Source organism: Pituophis catenifer, unplaced genomic scaffold, assembly GCF_029215685.1.
Source record: "Pituophis catenifer annectens isolate HBS135680 unplaced genomic scaffold, rPitCat1.0.hap2 SCAF_3, whole genome shotgun sequence".
NCBI classification, from domain to species: Eukaryota; Metazoa; Chordata; class Lepidosauria; order Squamata; family Colubridae; genus Pituophis; species Pituophis catenifer.
The window spans coordinates 125,235,536-125,249,373 of NW_027256883.1; the positions used below are offsets into that span (position 1 = coordinate 125,235,536).

A 13,838-nucleotide genomic window follows, 5' to 3' on the forward strand; every position below is an offset into this window, starting at 1 on the left:
TAGCAAAAATCCTTCTGAGTCATCTTAAAACAACAGTCAGTACTTTCTGCTCTCTTAACATTGCTCTGCCCTTCTCAAAATAATTTGCAGTTTTTCTAGTAGTATACCTTTTTCTGAAAACAGTTGGACACTGTAAATATAAGATTAGCTAACCGTTTAAAACTGATGCTTTGTTCTTATTGCTGTTTCAATGATAAAGAATGTCAGAGATAGTTTTTTTTATAACCCCACTCCCCATACATCTTAAACTTCAAAAGATCCTGAGCGGTCTCTGAGACGAACAGGGTGATGAAATCTTTTTCAATCAGTACTTGAGGGGTGGAGAAGAGAATACAGTGGAAATGGATATCTAACTTGTACAAATCTTTATGAAATGCTCTGGGCTCTATCTTAAACAACAGAATGCTTTAAAAAGCAACTGAAGATATCTTAAGCTAAATTCGGTTTGACCTTCTACATTTCATACGAGCCAAAGAGATGATTTTTTAAAAATTTTAATTCAATTTTAAATCTCACTTTGAAATCTAAAACCTGACATGTAAAAATTGTGCACGTGTAGGGTGTCTCAATTTCTTTTTATGCAAAAGTGTGGCAATTGTTAATTAGTAGATTCAGAACCTTAATTAAGGTACAAATCAGTGAAGAATCATTATGTTTTGATGATGATTTACTAAATTTTAATTTAAATAAAAGAAGGAATCTTCCTCTAAAATTTAGCTCATTTATTGAATTCATTAATAATTTAGCAGTTACACCAGTATCCAAAATTTAAAGCAGTTTTAAAATATGTAAGGGTAAATAATATCTCTTATTTTTTCTGGGTCAGTTTAAAGATTTAACCTTAAAAGCTTTATACCAGGAAGGGAGAATCTCCAGATTCTGTGTGGAATATCTCTTTGGGAAGTTTTTCATTTGGGTAGGCTGTTTCATTCTCTCAAGCCTCACTCTTTCCTTTCTCATTAGTGCTTGTTGTGAGCCTATTTAATTATTAAGAAAGGTCTTCCTTGCGATCTCTCTTGTTTAGTATGCCATAATCACTTCAGCCTCACTATCTGAGGGACAGTCTTTCTGGCTGTGAAGTTGACCTTCTTGATCACAGAGGGCCATAAGTCAAACATATCTATTCAACTTGGCCTTTGAAACTGTTTTCAATATTTAGAATGGCTCTATTGATTGTGTGTGTGTGTGTGTTTATTATATAGCATTGATATTTTTCTGGGCTATTCAAATAGGATGCTAATGTGGAAAAAAAAGATTACCGAAGCTTGATGATCCCACTTACAATAGGAAAAAAAAAGTGGGGACTCGAAGTTATTATAGTGCTGACTAAAACAGTGAAAGATAATTGCTATCACTTCCATAGGTACTTTGTACAACTTCAGCTTGTGTGATGTAATTATATTTCAATTATGTATATTTGTTTGATTAACTTTCAACTTAGAACATTGCATTTAATAGGTATTTCTCCAGAAATGTTAAAAATACTGGCCCATTAACACTACTTTTCATAGGTGATGGTTGTTTAACAGTATGAATAGAGTAGTATATTCCCGACTTTAATGGAGGTTGAGGCTACTATTTAATTTTCTTTGAATCAAGCTGGAAAAAATAAAAAAGTGTAGCCTTTGATGATATACATTATTATCTTCGTAGGTCATAGCTCTTTCTGAAACAGAGCAATACTTATGCCAGCTTCGCTTGGCTAGTAGTGGATGGAATTCAATTTCTGCAATAACTTTGAATGTAGACTGATAGAACATTTTCCCCTGTGACTTGCACTTGATAATGCTTGATGGTTGAGAAGGTTCAGCTTTGAGTTTGAACCCCTAGCATTGTTTATAATCTGTAAAAGATTTAGACCTAACGTAATGCATTTTGTAATACTCATATAGTTTTATATTGTCGGGGACATAACCTTTATTTTTTACTTTATATTAAATTTGGTTTTATATGGCTTCTGTTATGTGAATCACTTTGTGTGCAGTTTTATAAAAAAGCAACAAATATAAACTATATAGAAAATTCCATTATCCATTATAATTCATAGGGCAGACTAAGGCTTTAAATGTAGTGTTGATAAATAGACTTAGTTTATGATTGTATGTCAAGTACAAATGAAAACTAAGACTTCATCTATTATTATGGTTGGTTGCATAGTCAGCAGATGTTTAGACAGGATTTTCGTAGACCATCAAGTACTTTCCTGGGATAGGTGGATATTGTTTGATGGTGTTAAAGGTATTGTCGCAGGATGTGAAATATTCCAAGGTTTTTGCAATTGACTGATGGGGATTTTGTCAATGCCAATGGTGTTCAAGTATTTGACAAGTGGTACTTGTTTGAATTCTGAAGTCTCAGAGCACTTTAGCTTTTTCATTTTCTGTTACTTTATCTATTTTGTGGTCCTACCAGTTGCTGCTCACAGGCAAATAGTATTTCTTGTAGATATTTCATTGCACTATTGCAATGATGGCTAACCTTTTTCTTGTTGTGTGCTGACAGCGCACACACGTGCTGGCACCCATAATGCAACGCAACCCCCCTGCATGACCCCTCACCCCCCACACATGTGTGTGTGATCCCCTGCCCCCCCTGTTTTGGGCCTAGCAGGCCTCCCTGCAGCCTCCTGGGGCCAAAGGCGAGGCATGGGGGGGCATACCCCACCTCCCCACGCCCCATTTTGGGCCTAGCAGGCCTCTCTGCAGCCTCCTGGACCCAAAAACGGGCCATGGGTGAAGGTGCGCTGCACCCCCTGTGCTCCCCCACCCCCATGCATGCGCACGCGTCTCCTTCATGCACCCTGTCCCCCCGTGCATCCCAAAAATTAGCTCGCTGGTGGGAGGTGCATGTGCGCATGCACAGTGGACCTGAGTGAGCGATGGCTTGCGTGCCCTCAGAGAGGGCTCTGCATGCCATCTGTGGCACGCGTGCCATAGGTTAGCCATCACGGCACTATTCCTTCTGTTTTGTCATGCCGCTGCTTGTAGTTTGTGCAATCTTCTTGCAGCAGTGAACTAGGTGGTTCACTGTTTCTTCAGCTTCTTTCAGACAACATTTCCTGTCTGTTTCTAGCTTCCCAATTCTAGTTTTGTGTGTATTTGTTCTTAAGACTTGGTCTTATGCAACCAGAATTAGCCCCTCTACCTCTCGCTTAACCATTGCCAGATCTTGTTATTTGCTTTGCTTGCTAGTTTTTTTAATGTCCTTATTAAATGTGTAAAATGTGTACAATTAGATTCACAAGCAAAGACTTGTGAAAATTTAATCATTTAAATTCTCATCAAGGACCTAAGAATTATTAAGGTAGTGTCTAAGGAATTGGAACTAAGTAGTAGTATTATTATTTTGTAAAATTAGGGTGTTCAGGTCTAATAAATTCAAAATTTCCAAATATCAAGGGACTCCCTTGGCTACTGCTCCAAGGACTCCAATCACAATTGGTGCAACAGCGGTATTCTTAGAAAAGAAATGGGAAAATTCAGGAATGCAGTGCTGAAGGCAGTGCAGATTCCATTGAAGTCAATAGGATTTTTGACTGCTATACTTGAAATGCACATCAGGAGCTTCTGCTCGATTTTCAGTACTGGCAAAGTTCCATGATCCCGATATTGAGAGCGACTATCAGCAGTGGTGTTGACAGTCAGCAGTAGTGTTGTCCTGTGCAATCAGTTATGATAGACTACTTCATTTTGCAGGAATATCCAATCTGTTTGAAATTCAGTGGGGGCCCTCATATTCGAGATGAACGTGCATGCAGCTCTCCTTCCTGTTTGCATAACCAGCAGCAGTTTCATTTCTTCAGGGCAAATCTATTAAGGAAAATCCTCTAGAGACTTTTCAAGGGATTATTCCCTTTAAATGCAGATGACAGGAGCTGATAAGGCACAAGAAAGCAAATTTTCTTCTTTAACAGTTTTATTAACACCAGCAACAGAAACAAAAATAGCTAGAAAACATTGCAAATGGAATAAGAGGTGTGATTTAAAGCATACTTAGAAAATAGCATTGCTCTATAAAAATGATTTGGTCTTGTTTTCTTTCCATTTCTGTGAAAATAGATGCCTTATGATCAGAATGCCGGATTCTAAGGCTATAGGTATTACCAGACTGTTTTACAGCAAGGAAGATGGAATTGAATTTGCTTTTGACATCTATTCGGTTATGCTTAATTTAGCTTTGTCTTTTTGTCTAACTATTGGTCAAATCTACAAGTTCTAATGGGTTAAATGATAATGTATTTTTCACGGTTTAGGTAGGAGAACTTTATTAATGACCTGCCAATGGTGATAGGTATATATTCCATTTTTAAGTGATTTGCTTAGTTAGTTATTGAAGGACCATCTCATCCCACTGGGATTAACCCACACCATCCATGCCAGTAGAGGAGGCATGCTGTGGGCCCCATTAGCTAGGGAATTCTGGTGGTGGGGTCCAGGAGAGGAGCCTTCTCTAACATTGTGCCTGCCCTTTAGAATATCTTGCCCTCCCCTCCCCCCATGGAGTGAGGTCGGTTCCAACCCTTCTTATTTTCTGTAAGCGCTTCCAACGGAAGGGTTTCACATTGGGGCTGGTTGATAAATTAACAACAGATCCCACCACTCCCCTTCTCATCATACCCATTCCCCCCTCCATCTTTTTAGCTAGGTTGTTTTTATAGTATTGCATTTATATTATAAATAATACAGTTTAATTTTTTTAATATTGTAAGCCACCCAGAGTTACCATGCGGCAAAATGGGCAGCTTGTCAGGGTTCCAAGTAATACATCCCAGTCCAATAAGAACTCCAAGGCAGACAAGTTCCTCAAAGAAAATTATTTATTAGGACATATCAAACTGGCATGTTCCTGGTGGAAAACCAGCTCTAAGTTGGCAGCGGTTTCCCCCCCAATTAAAAGTAAAACTTTATCACTTCCCCCCAAAATCTCAGTCACATGATCCAGTCAGCATACAACCCAGTTGCTAGATGACCTCACTCTCCATCTTGCAGATACCTGTACGAACATCCTTGATTCCCAGGGGAAAGAATTTTATTTAGGCTACAACACCCCAGCTAATCTCTACACTCCCCCTCCCTGGCCCCTTTGCTCCAGGCTGTGTCAACCCTGAAGTAGTGAGAAGAGAAACCTCCCTAGAAACTACAAAAAAGAAAATGACCACAGTTCAGCCAACTTCAGGGTGACACAGCTAATAAATTTTACAAATAAATAAACATTATTCCAAAAATTAAATTAGAGGTTTGCAGGCTTTCTCACATTTGGTGGTGTGTTATTATTTTTTTCCAAATTAATTTTCCAATTTATATAGCCGCCTGTCTCTCAAAACAAGTGACTCTGGGCAGAGTACAACAATTAGTATACAAAATCTCTGAAAATACAGGAATCTATCATGTCATCAAGAAAACTAGACTTGGTACAGAATTACGGAATGCAAACATATTATTCAGCTCCATTTCTTAGTAAATATTAGAGTTTTCTTCCTGTTCCATGTACATTATATTTTTTCACTGTGTAATCCTTGGAATGGTCAGGACTAATAATATTTATAATGTTGTCTAACTTTAGCGATATCTTTACTTTTAAGCAAATTGTCAAAAGTTGTAAAGCTGCGAAATGAAAAGTTACAGCGCCTTAGACACTAATTATATGATTCATTCAGTCTGATTTCTAAAGTTCAAGCTTCAACTCTTTAGATTTAAGATAAAAATTGGCTCCAGCCATTTTCAGTAATGCTGAAGTGCACATTCATGGAGAGATTAAATAAACATTTACTGTTAGGTTCCATGTTATCTATATAACAGTAATGAGCTAGAATGTGTCAGTGTTGATGGATAAAAGATTCTCTTAAGTATTGCTGTGTCAGAGATGCACCTGCAAAAAGTGTTACTCCCCCACAATGAGTGAGGTTTAAACCAGATTTTTGAATTGTGGTTTTGGTTTATCTTGTGGGAGTCTATTTCTTAGCCATGTCACTTCTTCCTGCTTTTACCCATGGTTCCATTATTTTTTAATCCATATTCTGCAAATTAATGATAAATAATTCAGTATTTAAACACCTTTTTAATTAGTCTTTAGTTACATTGCTGGTCTAAAAAGGGTATATGTTAAACTTGCCAAAAGTGTTAAAATGAATATAGCATCTTCATTTTCAGTACTGTGGTTCAAAAGAAATTAAAAAAAAACTTTTGGGGGCAGAGATAGATTTCTTGGTGTATTCCTGCATATATATAAAATGATCATGGGAACACAGGATAGATACATGTATAAGAACAAGCACTGATGTATCCTGGATGAAGTTTTCCTTAGTTTAAACTTGTACTCAAAAGGCCTCTGAAACCATAGTGAATGGATGAAATTTCTGACTTTACTGCTGCCTAACTTTGTAGGACCAAGCACAACTCCATCAAAGGATCATATTGATTTAGAGTAATTTCTTTGGGCCCCACATATTTATTTTATTTTTATTTTATTTTATTAAATTTTTATACCGCCCTTCTCCTGCTGGACTCAGGGCGGTGAACAGCCAAGAATAAAAAACATCCAATACAAAATTTAAAATTATTAAAAGAATTAAACAAACTTTGGCCCAGATTTAAAATTTGATATAAATCAAATTAAAAAAAAAACATCCCAACTAAAATCCGTTACAATTAAAATATCTAAGGGGGGGGGGTTACGCCAGCCCAGCTTGGTGAAATAGAAAAGTTTTGAGGGCACGGCGAAAAGCATGGAGATCTGGTATCCTACGTATCTCCGGGGACAGGTCGTTCCAGAGGGCAGGTGCTGCCACAGAGAAGGCCCTCCCCCTGGGTGTCGCCAGCCGACATTGCCTGGCTGACGGCACCCTGAGGAGTCCCTCTCTGTGGGAGCGTACTGGCCGGTGGGAGGCTATCGGTGGCAGAAGGCGGTCCCGTAAGTACCCAGGCCCTGTGCCATGGAGCACTTTAAAGGTGGTAACCAACACCTTGAAGTGCACCCGGAAGACCACCGGGAGCCAATGCAGCTCGTGCAGGAGGGGTGTCACATGGGAGCGGCCCATCGCTCCCATAATCCCCCGCGCGGCCACATTCTGCACCAGTTGGAGCCTCCGGGTGCTCCTCAAGGGGAGCCCCATGTAGAGAGCATTGAAGTAGCCAGGCGGGAAGTGACGAGAGCCTGAGTGACTCTGTGTAAGGAGTCCCGATCCAGAAAAGGACGCAACTGGCGAATCAGGCCAACCTGATGAAAAGCCCTCCTGGTCATGGCCGTCATATGCTCTTCTAAAGACAGCAGTACATCCAGGAGGACACCCAAGTTGGGAGCCCTCTCCGAGGGGGCCAGTAACTCGCCCCCAATAACCAGCGATGGCACCATCTGGCTATATCGGGACGCCGGAAGCCACAGCCACTAGGTCTTGGAAGAGTTGAGTCGAAGCCTGTTTCTCCCCATCCAGACCCGCACGGCCTCCAGGCACCGGGACATCACTTCAAGGGTATCGTTGGGATGGCCTGGGGTGGAGATGTACAGCTGAGTATCATCAGCGTACTGATGGAACTCCACCCCAAAACCACGGATGATCTTGCCCAGCGGCTTCACATAAATGTTGAACAGAAGGGGTGAGAGGACCGACCCCTGCGGCACCCCACAAACAAGGCGCCTCGGGATCGACCTCTGCCCCCCTGCCAACACCGACTGCGACCGGTCAGAGAGATAGGAGGAGAACCACCGTAGGACGGTGCCCCCCACCCCCAACCCCTCTAACCGGCGCAGCATGATACCATGGTCAATGGTATCAAAAGCCGCTGAGAGATCTAACAGGACTAGGATAGAGGAACAACCCCTATCCCGAGCCCTCCAGAGATCATCCACCAACACGACCAATGCCGTTTCCGTGCTGTGCCCAGGCCTGAAGCCGGACTGGAGTGGATCTAGATAGACAGCTTCATCCAGGTACCGAGGAAGCTGTCGCGCCACCACACTCTCAACAACCTTCGCCATAAAGCGAAGGTTGGAGACCGGATGATAGTTAGCCAAAACAGCCGGATCCAGAGAGGGCTTCTTGAGGAGGGGGCCTCACCGTCCGCCTCTTTCAAGGCAGACGGCAAGACACCCTCACTCAAAGAAGCATTAATAATCCCCTGGAGCCAGCCTTGCGTAACCTCCCGGGAGGCCAACACCAACCAGGAGGGCCACGGGTCCAATAAACATGTGGTTGCATTCAGCCGTCCTACTATCCTGTCCACGTCCTACTATCTTCAAAGACCTTTATGGCTTGGAGCTGGGTTAATTAAGGGAATATCTGTCCCCTAAGGTGTCTACCATCCCATGAGATCTAGCAGGAGAGGCATGCTTTGGGTAGTGTATTTTCTGTCGGGACCCAGAAGGATGTCCTTTTCTGCCAGGGTGTCCACCATCTGGGACATCATCCCCTTTGCATACCTGGGTTGAACTGTGGGTAATGCATTCTCTCTCAGAAAGAGGCATTGTTTCTTTTTCTTCAAGGTAGCTGAGCAGACAGCTTGATATGACAGAAGAACATACATATGTTGTTCCAGTAGAGGAACACCTTGAAACAACTTGCTGAGACTTGATGAACCAAGCAGCATTACCTCAGCTCAAGCATGCTTGAAAAATGAAAATACCTCCGCTAGATGGTTGCATCTATAAAAAAAAAGAAAAAAAGAAAAAGAAAAAAGGCCAGTTAATAAATAAGCATCTGGAAACTAGCCCAGATTTTTGGTTTTAGATAAACACAGAGAATAATTCAAATAGTTGGCCCAAAGGTCAAAAGAATTACTGGGCCATTTATTTTCTGATCACTTGGTAAGTCAAACAAACATCTAAAAGCACAACTTTTTATATTAAAAGAACCCCAGCAACTCGGGTGACACTACTCTAACTTATTTTTCAGGTAGTGTGAAGGGCATCATAGATGCCTTTGACCATCAGAATTTTTCATAATGTACAATGAAGGTGGTTAGTGTGAAAATCCAATAACCACCTAGGAAAAACTGGCATTTTCTTTTGAAACATTTGTATCAGAAACATGGGGTAGTTTGTGACTAAACATCCTTCTTTTAAACTTTTGTTTTTATAAATACTTTCTGCTTTGTACCTTTTAGGTTTGTATTACTGTTATTATTTTTAGAGTCTGTTGTATTTTCTATGCTTTTTAACTGATTGTGCCCTGCCCTGCTTAGGCTGGTCTTTGATCATCATAAAGATTTGATTTGACTGCCTCCTTGCCCATCCTCGAAGTCAAATACAACCCTTATGCGGCCCTCAGTGAAATATGACACTCCTGTCCTAGACTTTTTAGACATCTTTGACTTCACTATATCTGAGTCTCTGGTTGGAAGAAAAGTTACGGGTAGTCCTTACAACAGTTCATTTAGTGACCATTTGAAGTTACGACAACACTGGAAAAAGTGACATGACCATTTTTCACACTTACGACCATTGCAGCATTCCACATGGTCATGTGATCAAAATTCAGCTGCTTGGTAACTGGTTCATATTTATGACGGCTGCAGTGTCTTGGGGTCATGTGACCCCCCTTTTGCGACCTTAAGACAAGGAAAGTCAGTGGGGAAGCCAGATTTACTTAACAACCATGTTACTAACTTAATAACTGCAGTAATTCACTTAATAGCTGTATCAAGAAAAATGCCCTAAAATGGGGCAAGGTTCACTTAACAACTGTTATGCTTAGCAACAGAAATTTTGGGCTCAATTGTGGTCATAAGTATTTAAACTTTTATTAATTGTATTTAAACTTTTATTAATTTTTCCCTTGATATTTATGAGCTGAACTTTCTTTTTCTCATTCAGAAATCATTTTCAATTTTCATTTGTACGCTATTGAGTGAAATTATGCAATTGAGTGAGAGAAGGGAGAGCATAAGTTTCAAAAAAAGTCCATCAGACTGGTGAATTTATTTGAGGAATAATGTCCAGGATAGGACCTTCCATTCGGGAAGCAATAGCAGTGATAGAAAAGAGGGAATTTATACGAGATAATACATTGCTTTAATTTTTTATCACTTGCAGATTGCTCATTTTTCTTCCTTTCTCAAAAGGTTTACCAAAAATGCAAGTGATTAGAAACTATACCGGGATTCCCCAGCCAGTTCCACCGGATGGTCCTCCATTATTCATCCAGATTGGAGACATCATTGAACTCATCAAAGGAGATGCACACACCTTATTTTGGCAGGTACAATACCATTTTATTAGCTCAATTTGCCTTTCTTAATCTAGCGCTTTCTAGTTGCATTATTCTTCATGTGTTTAGATTTTAACTTTCAGCAGTCTCTTTTTTTAAAAAAAAATACATATTATATGCATTTCTGTGTTTTTACACACACACACACACACACACACACACACACACACACAAACACACTTATTGGAAATAAATACATCTTTATTGCTCCAGTGCTTTAGAACAGAGTTCTTTGCTTTTGATTCAGTAGCATTGCAAACAGATCTTTGGAAAGTTGTCAGCTGGGATCTTCAAAATTATCTCTTTCTTTTTTTAATTTTTTTAAAATTATAAATTATAGCAGTAAAAACTAAAAGAAAGTAAAACAGGAAAAAAGAGTAAAAAGTGCAAAGGGGGAAAAAATAGGAAAGAATAAAGTATCATTGCCCCTGTCATGCAGTTTGGGGAATGAGGCTTCCAAAAGATTGCGATAATGGGATGCCAACTTGGAGCCAGCCTTGGTAAGCAGGCCTGGCATTGCCAGTAGCTGCCTTGAATAGGTTGGGTGGGGCTGTCAGTAGCTGGAGAAAAAGAATGTAGTGGGTGCAGCAGATCATGGGGAGTGCAGGGCCATGGGGTCGATTGGGATTTTGCAGAATGATAATGGCCTAGTGGGGGGGGGCAGGTGAGGCTTGAGGTGGCATTTCTCAATAGCAACGGTAGCCCTGTGGATGAGGTAGCGGCCTAAGAGTGGTGGCTGCCTCCTAGGGCTGCTAAAGACTCTGAGCCTCTATTTTAGCCCTAATGCTGCTGCCCACCCCCCACCCCCCCGCCTCAGGTGCCATTGTGGCTAAAAGGGCATATATTGGGGGGAGAGTTGCCGCATCCCTGAAGTCATAAGCACTGCTGGGCTGGGTGGTGGCTGAAACTTCGAGGGCTGCAGGTCTTTGTGTCATGCTGCTGTGTGAGACTGGAGTGTGGCTGAGGCTTCTAGGAAGCTGCAGCTTTGCCTGCCCTGCAGCACCACACAACTTGCATGCAATCTGTGCCAGACATCCCAGGAACACCCACCCCCCCAAAGCACCCCCACACTCTTTACCTGGGACTCCGTTCACTTAATGTGAACGGAGTCCTACGATGTGAGTCCCTGTGATTCTTGCTTAACAACTGCAACTGGGAGTGCCAGGATTTCAGTGGTTGAGCAAAGTAGTCAAATGACATCTTACGTAATGATCGCTTCATTCAGCGACTGACATTCCAGTTCAGTTGTAATCATAAATCAAGGACTATCTGTAATGATCTTTACTTGTGTGGTTCTTAGGTTTTGCTCTCTATTCTCTACATTTAACCAAAATATTAAATTAGATGTAGATCTATTGCTTTCAAGTCTGTACAGTATGCTCCTCTTGAATAATGAAAATGATACTAAATTGACTTAATTAACAATTCTAAATAAGTTTACTTCGGAGTTAAATTTCACTAAATGCAATAGATCTTGGCATACTAATAAATTTGTATTGGGGAGTAGAAAAATAACAGGGAAGAGCAGAAGCAAAGAATTGGATCCAGATTTACATAGAGTGCTGTAAATACTTTTCATTACTCATGCAATTCTTATTTATTTTCTGATTATAGAAGATACTATTATAAAGAATATTTGTAGTTTTCTGAAGTTCCCCATCTGCATTAAAAAGGCAGTATATAGAATATTATGCAATATTAAAGAGAACCTACAAAATTTGAATTACATCAAAATTTATGCTAAACAGCTTGGCATCTCGGGGATTTATCCCCAGGGTTAAAAATACACCATTTAACTTTGTATAAGTTCAAAAGAAAAACAACTGCATGAATCTGTGATAAAAGTCAGACTGTACTTCAAAGGCCCAATATTTTAATTGTTCTCCAAGTTCTGAAAGTTATCTTAAAATATAGTTTAAAGCACAAACATCTACATTCCCCTTCTTTTTTTTCCAATATAATCAATTTTCAAAATAATGTTTCTGCTTATTTAAAATGCCCAGTATTGGTATAATCAATAACCACCAAGTAGAACCAAGACATGATATAATGGAGGATAGATTTGAGCTGGTCTTAATTGACACAAACATGATATTTTTACATATAGGGACACACATAGCTCATATGTGTGCTGGGTAATTAACAGCAATCTTCTGGGAAACATTCATCCTTGTGGATCCTTGTGGATTGCCTGTGAGAGTTGGGACATGGTGTTATGGTAGTTCCACACCTTTCTAAGGGCATGAGTCCACTCTGATTTTGGGGAAGAAGAATAGGGCAGTGGGCCTCTATGAAATCCTAAACCTCTTCTTTTTTCTGTCAGTTGAATAAATCGTTATAAAATGAGGTATTTCATTTGCTGATAGTACTCAATTATATGGAGCACGTGATAAAAGTCCTGCCCTGATGTCTGGAAGCTGTCAGAGCTTAGATGGGAAGGAACAACCTCAAAATCACCCCAAGCAAGATGGAGTGGCGCTTAACTCAGACACTTACTAATTCTGGGATTATTCCAACTTTGTGTCTGGGTGGGGTTGTGTTCACACTGAAAGAGCAGGCCTGGAGCTGCTTCTGGATTCATAGCTCTTGCAATGTCATAATCGGAATGACCTTTGTCCAGCTTTGGCTGGGCTGTCAAATTCAATCATTCATGCTCTTTTCACCTCCTTAATGGATTACTCAAATTAATTGTTCTTAAAGATCACTTTTTGCAAAGGTTAGCTACTAATGTGCTTACTGGACAGACTTGCTATTGCTATATGACGTCACTGCTGCATGATCTAGATTAGCTGCTGGTCAATTTTTGAGTGCACAGTCCTAGTTATCATTTATAAAGGAAAACATGGCTTAGGATGTGGGTGTCTTCAACACTGCCTATCTTGGATTTTGTCGAGATAATGCAATCTGCAGGCAGTTCGGTGTACTGGAGGACGTTTCAATGTACTTTTCTGGCGTGTGGCTTCTTATTTTTATGTGCTGCATGCATTCCTTTATTGAGAAGGAAAATTCTCCAGGATTTGGTCTGTTTGTAATATTTTTCTGTCTAATTTCGTTTGAGGGAGAGGACGCGAAGTCATCTGCAATTCAGAGTTATCTTTTCTGGTTAATTCAGTAAGCAACACTGTATATTCTACCCATGTTAGACTCCCTTAACCAGGAAAGACACACTGAGTTTCTTCCAAGCAGTTTCCTTTATTGTTTCTCAAAAATCTTGCCGAACTAAAGCACATTACTTGCATCATTAAAGATATACTTCGAGAACTTTTAGGGAGGAACTGTCTTGTTCCTCTTCCTCTCAACCAAACTATCTAAACCTTGCTGTCTTTTCATTCTCTGGAATAAAGCCCCTCCTCCTGAGCATTCAGACTACATTCCACAACATCCCAGAGACAAAATAGAATCCAGTGTACTATTCTTTGCTGAGATATAGTGCAGTCCATCAGAGTACTGAACCAATTGAAGCTTCTGGAATAGAGGAATACAAAAAGCACATTGTAGTAGTCTAGCTCTGTCAAACTGATGGCCCGTGGGCCAGATACGTCACATGCCGGCCACGCCCACCCCATCTCTGCAAAGGCAAAAAACGTTGCGATACGTCACAATCTGCCCCTTAACGCGATCGAGTTTGACACCTGTG

General features: G+C 40.4%; 1 protein-coding gene across 3 annotated transcripts in view; it reads left to right on the forward strand.

Moving 5' to 3' along the window:
* The window catches only part of VAV3 (vav guanine nucleotide exchange factor 3), a 181,596-nt gene that overhangs the window by 140,177 nt on the left and 27,581 nt on the right, over positions 1 to 13,838 (forward strand). For all 3 annotated transcript variants that reach the window (XM_070939336.1, XM_070939338.1, XM_070939337.1), the window contains exon 20: positions 10,056 to 10,192. In XM_070939336.1, the coding sequence (XP_070795437.1) occupies positions 10,056 to 10,192 (137 nt within the window). The remainder of the gene's footprint in view (positions 1 to 10,055; positions 10,193 to 13,838) is intronic.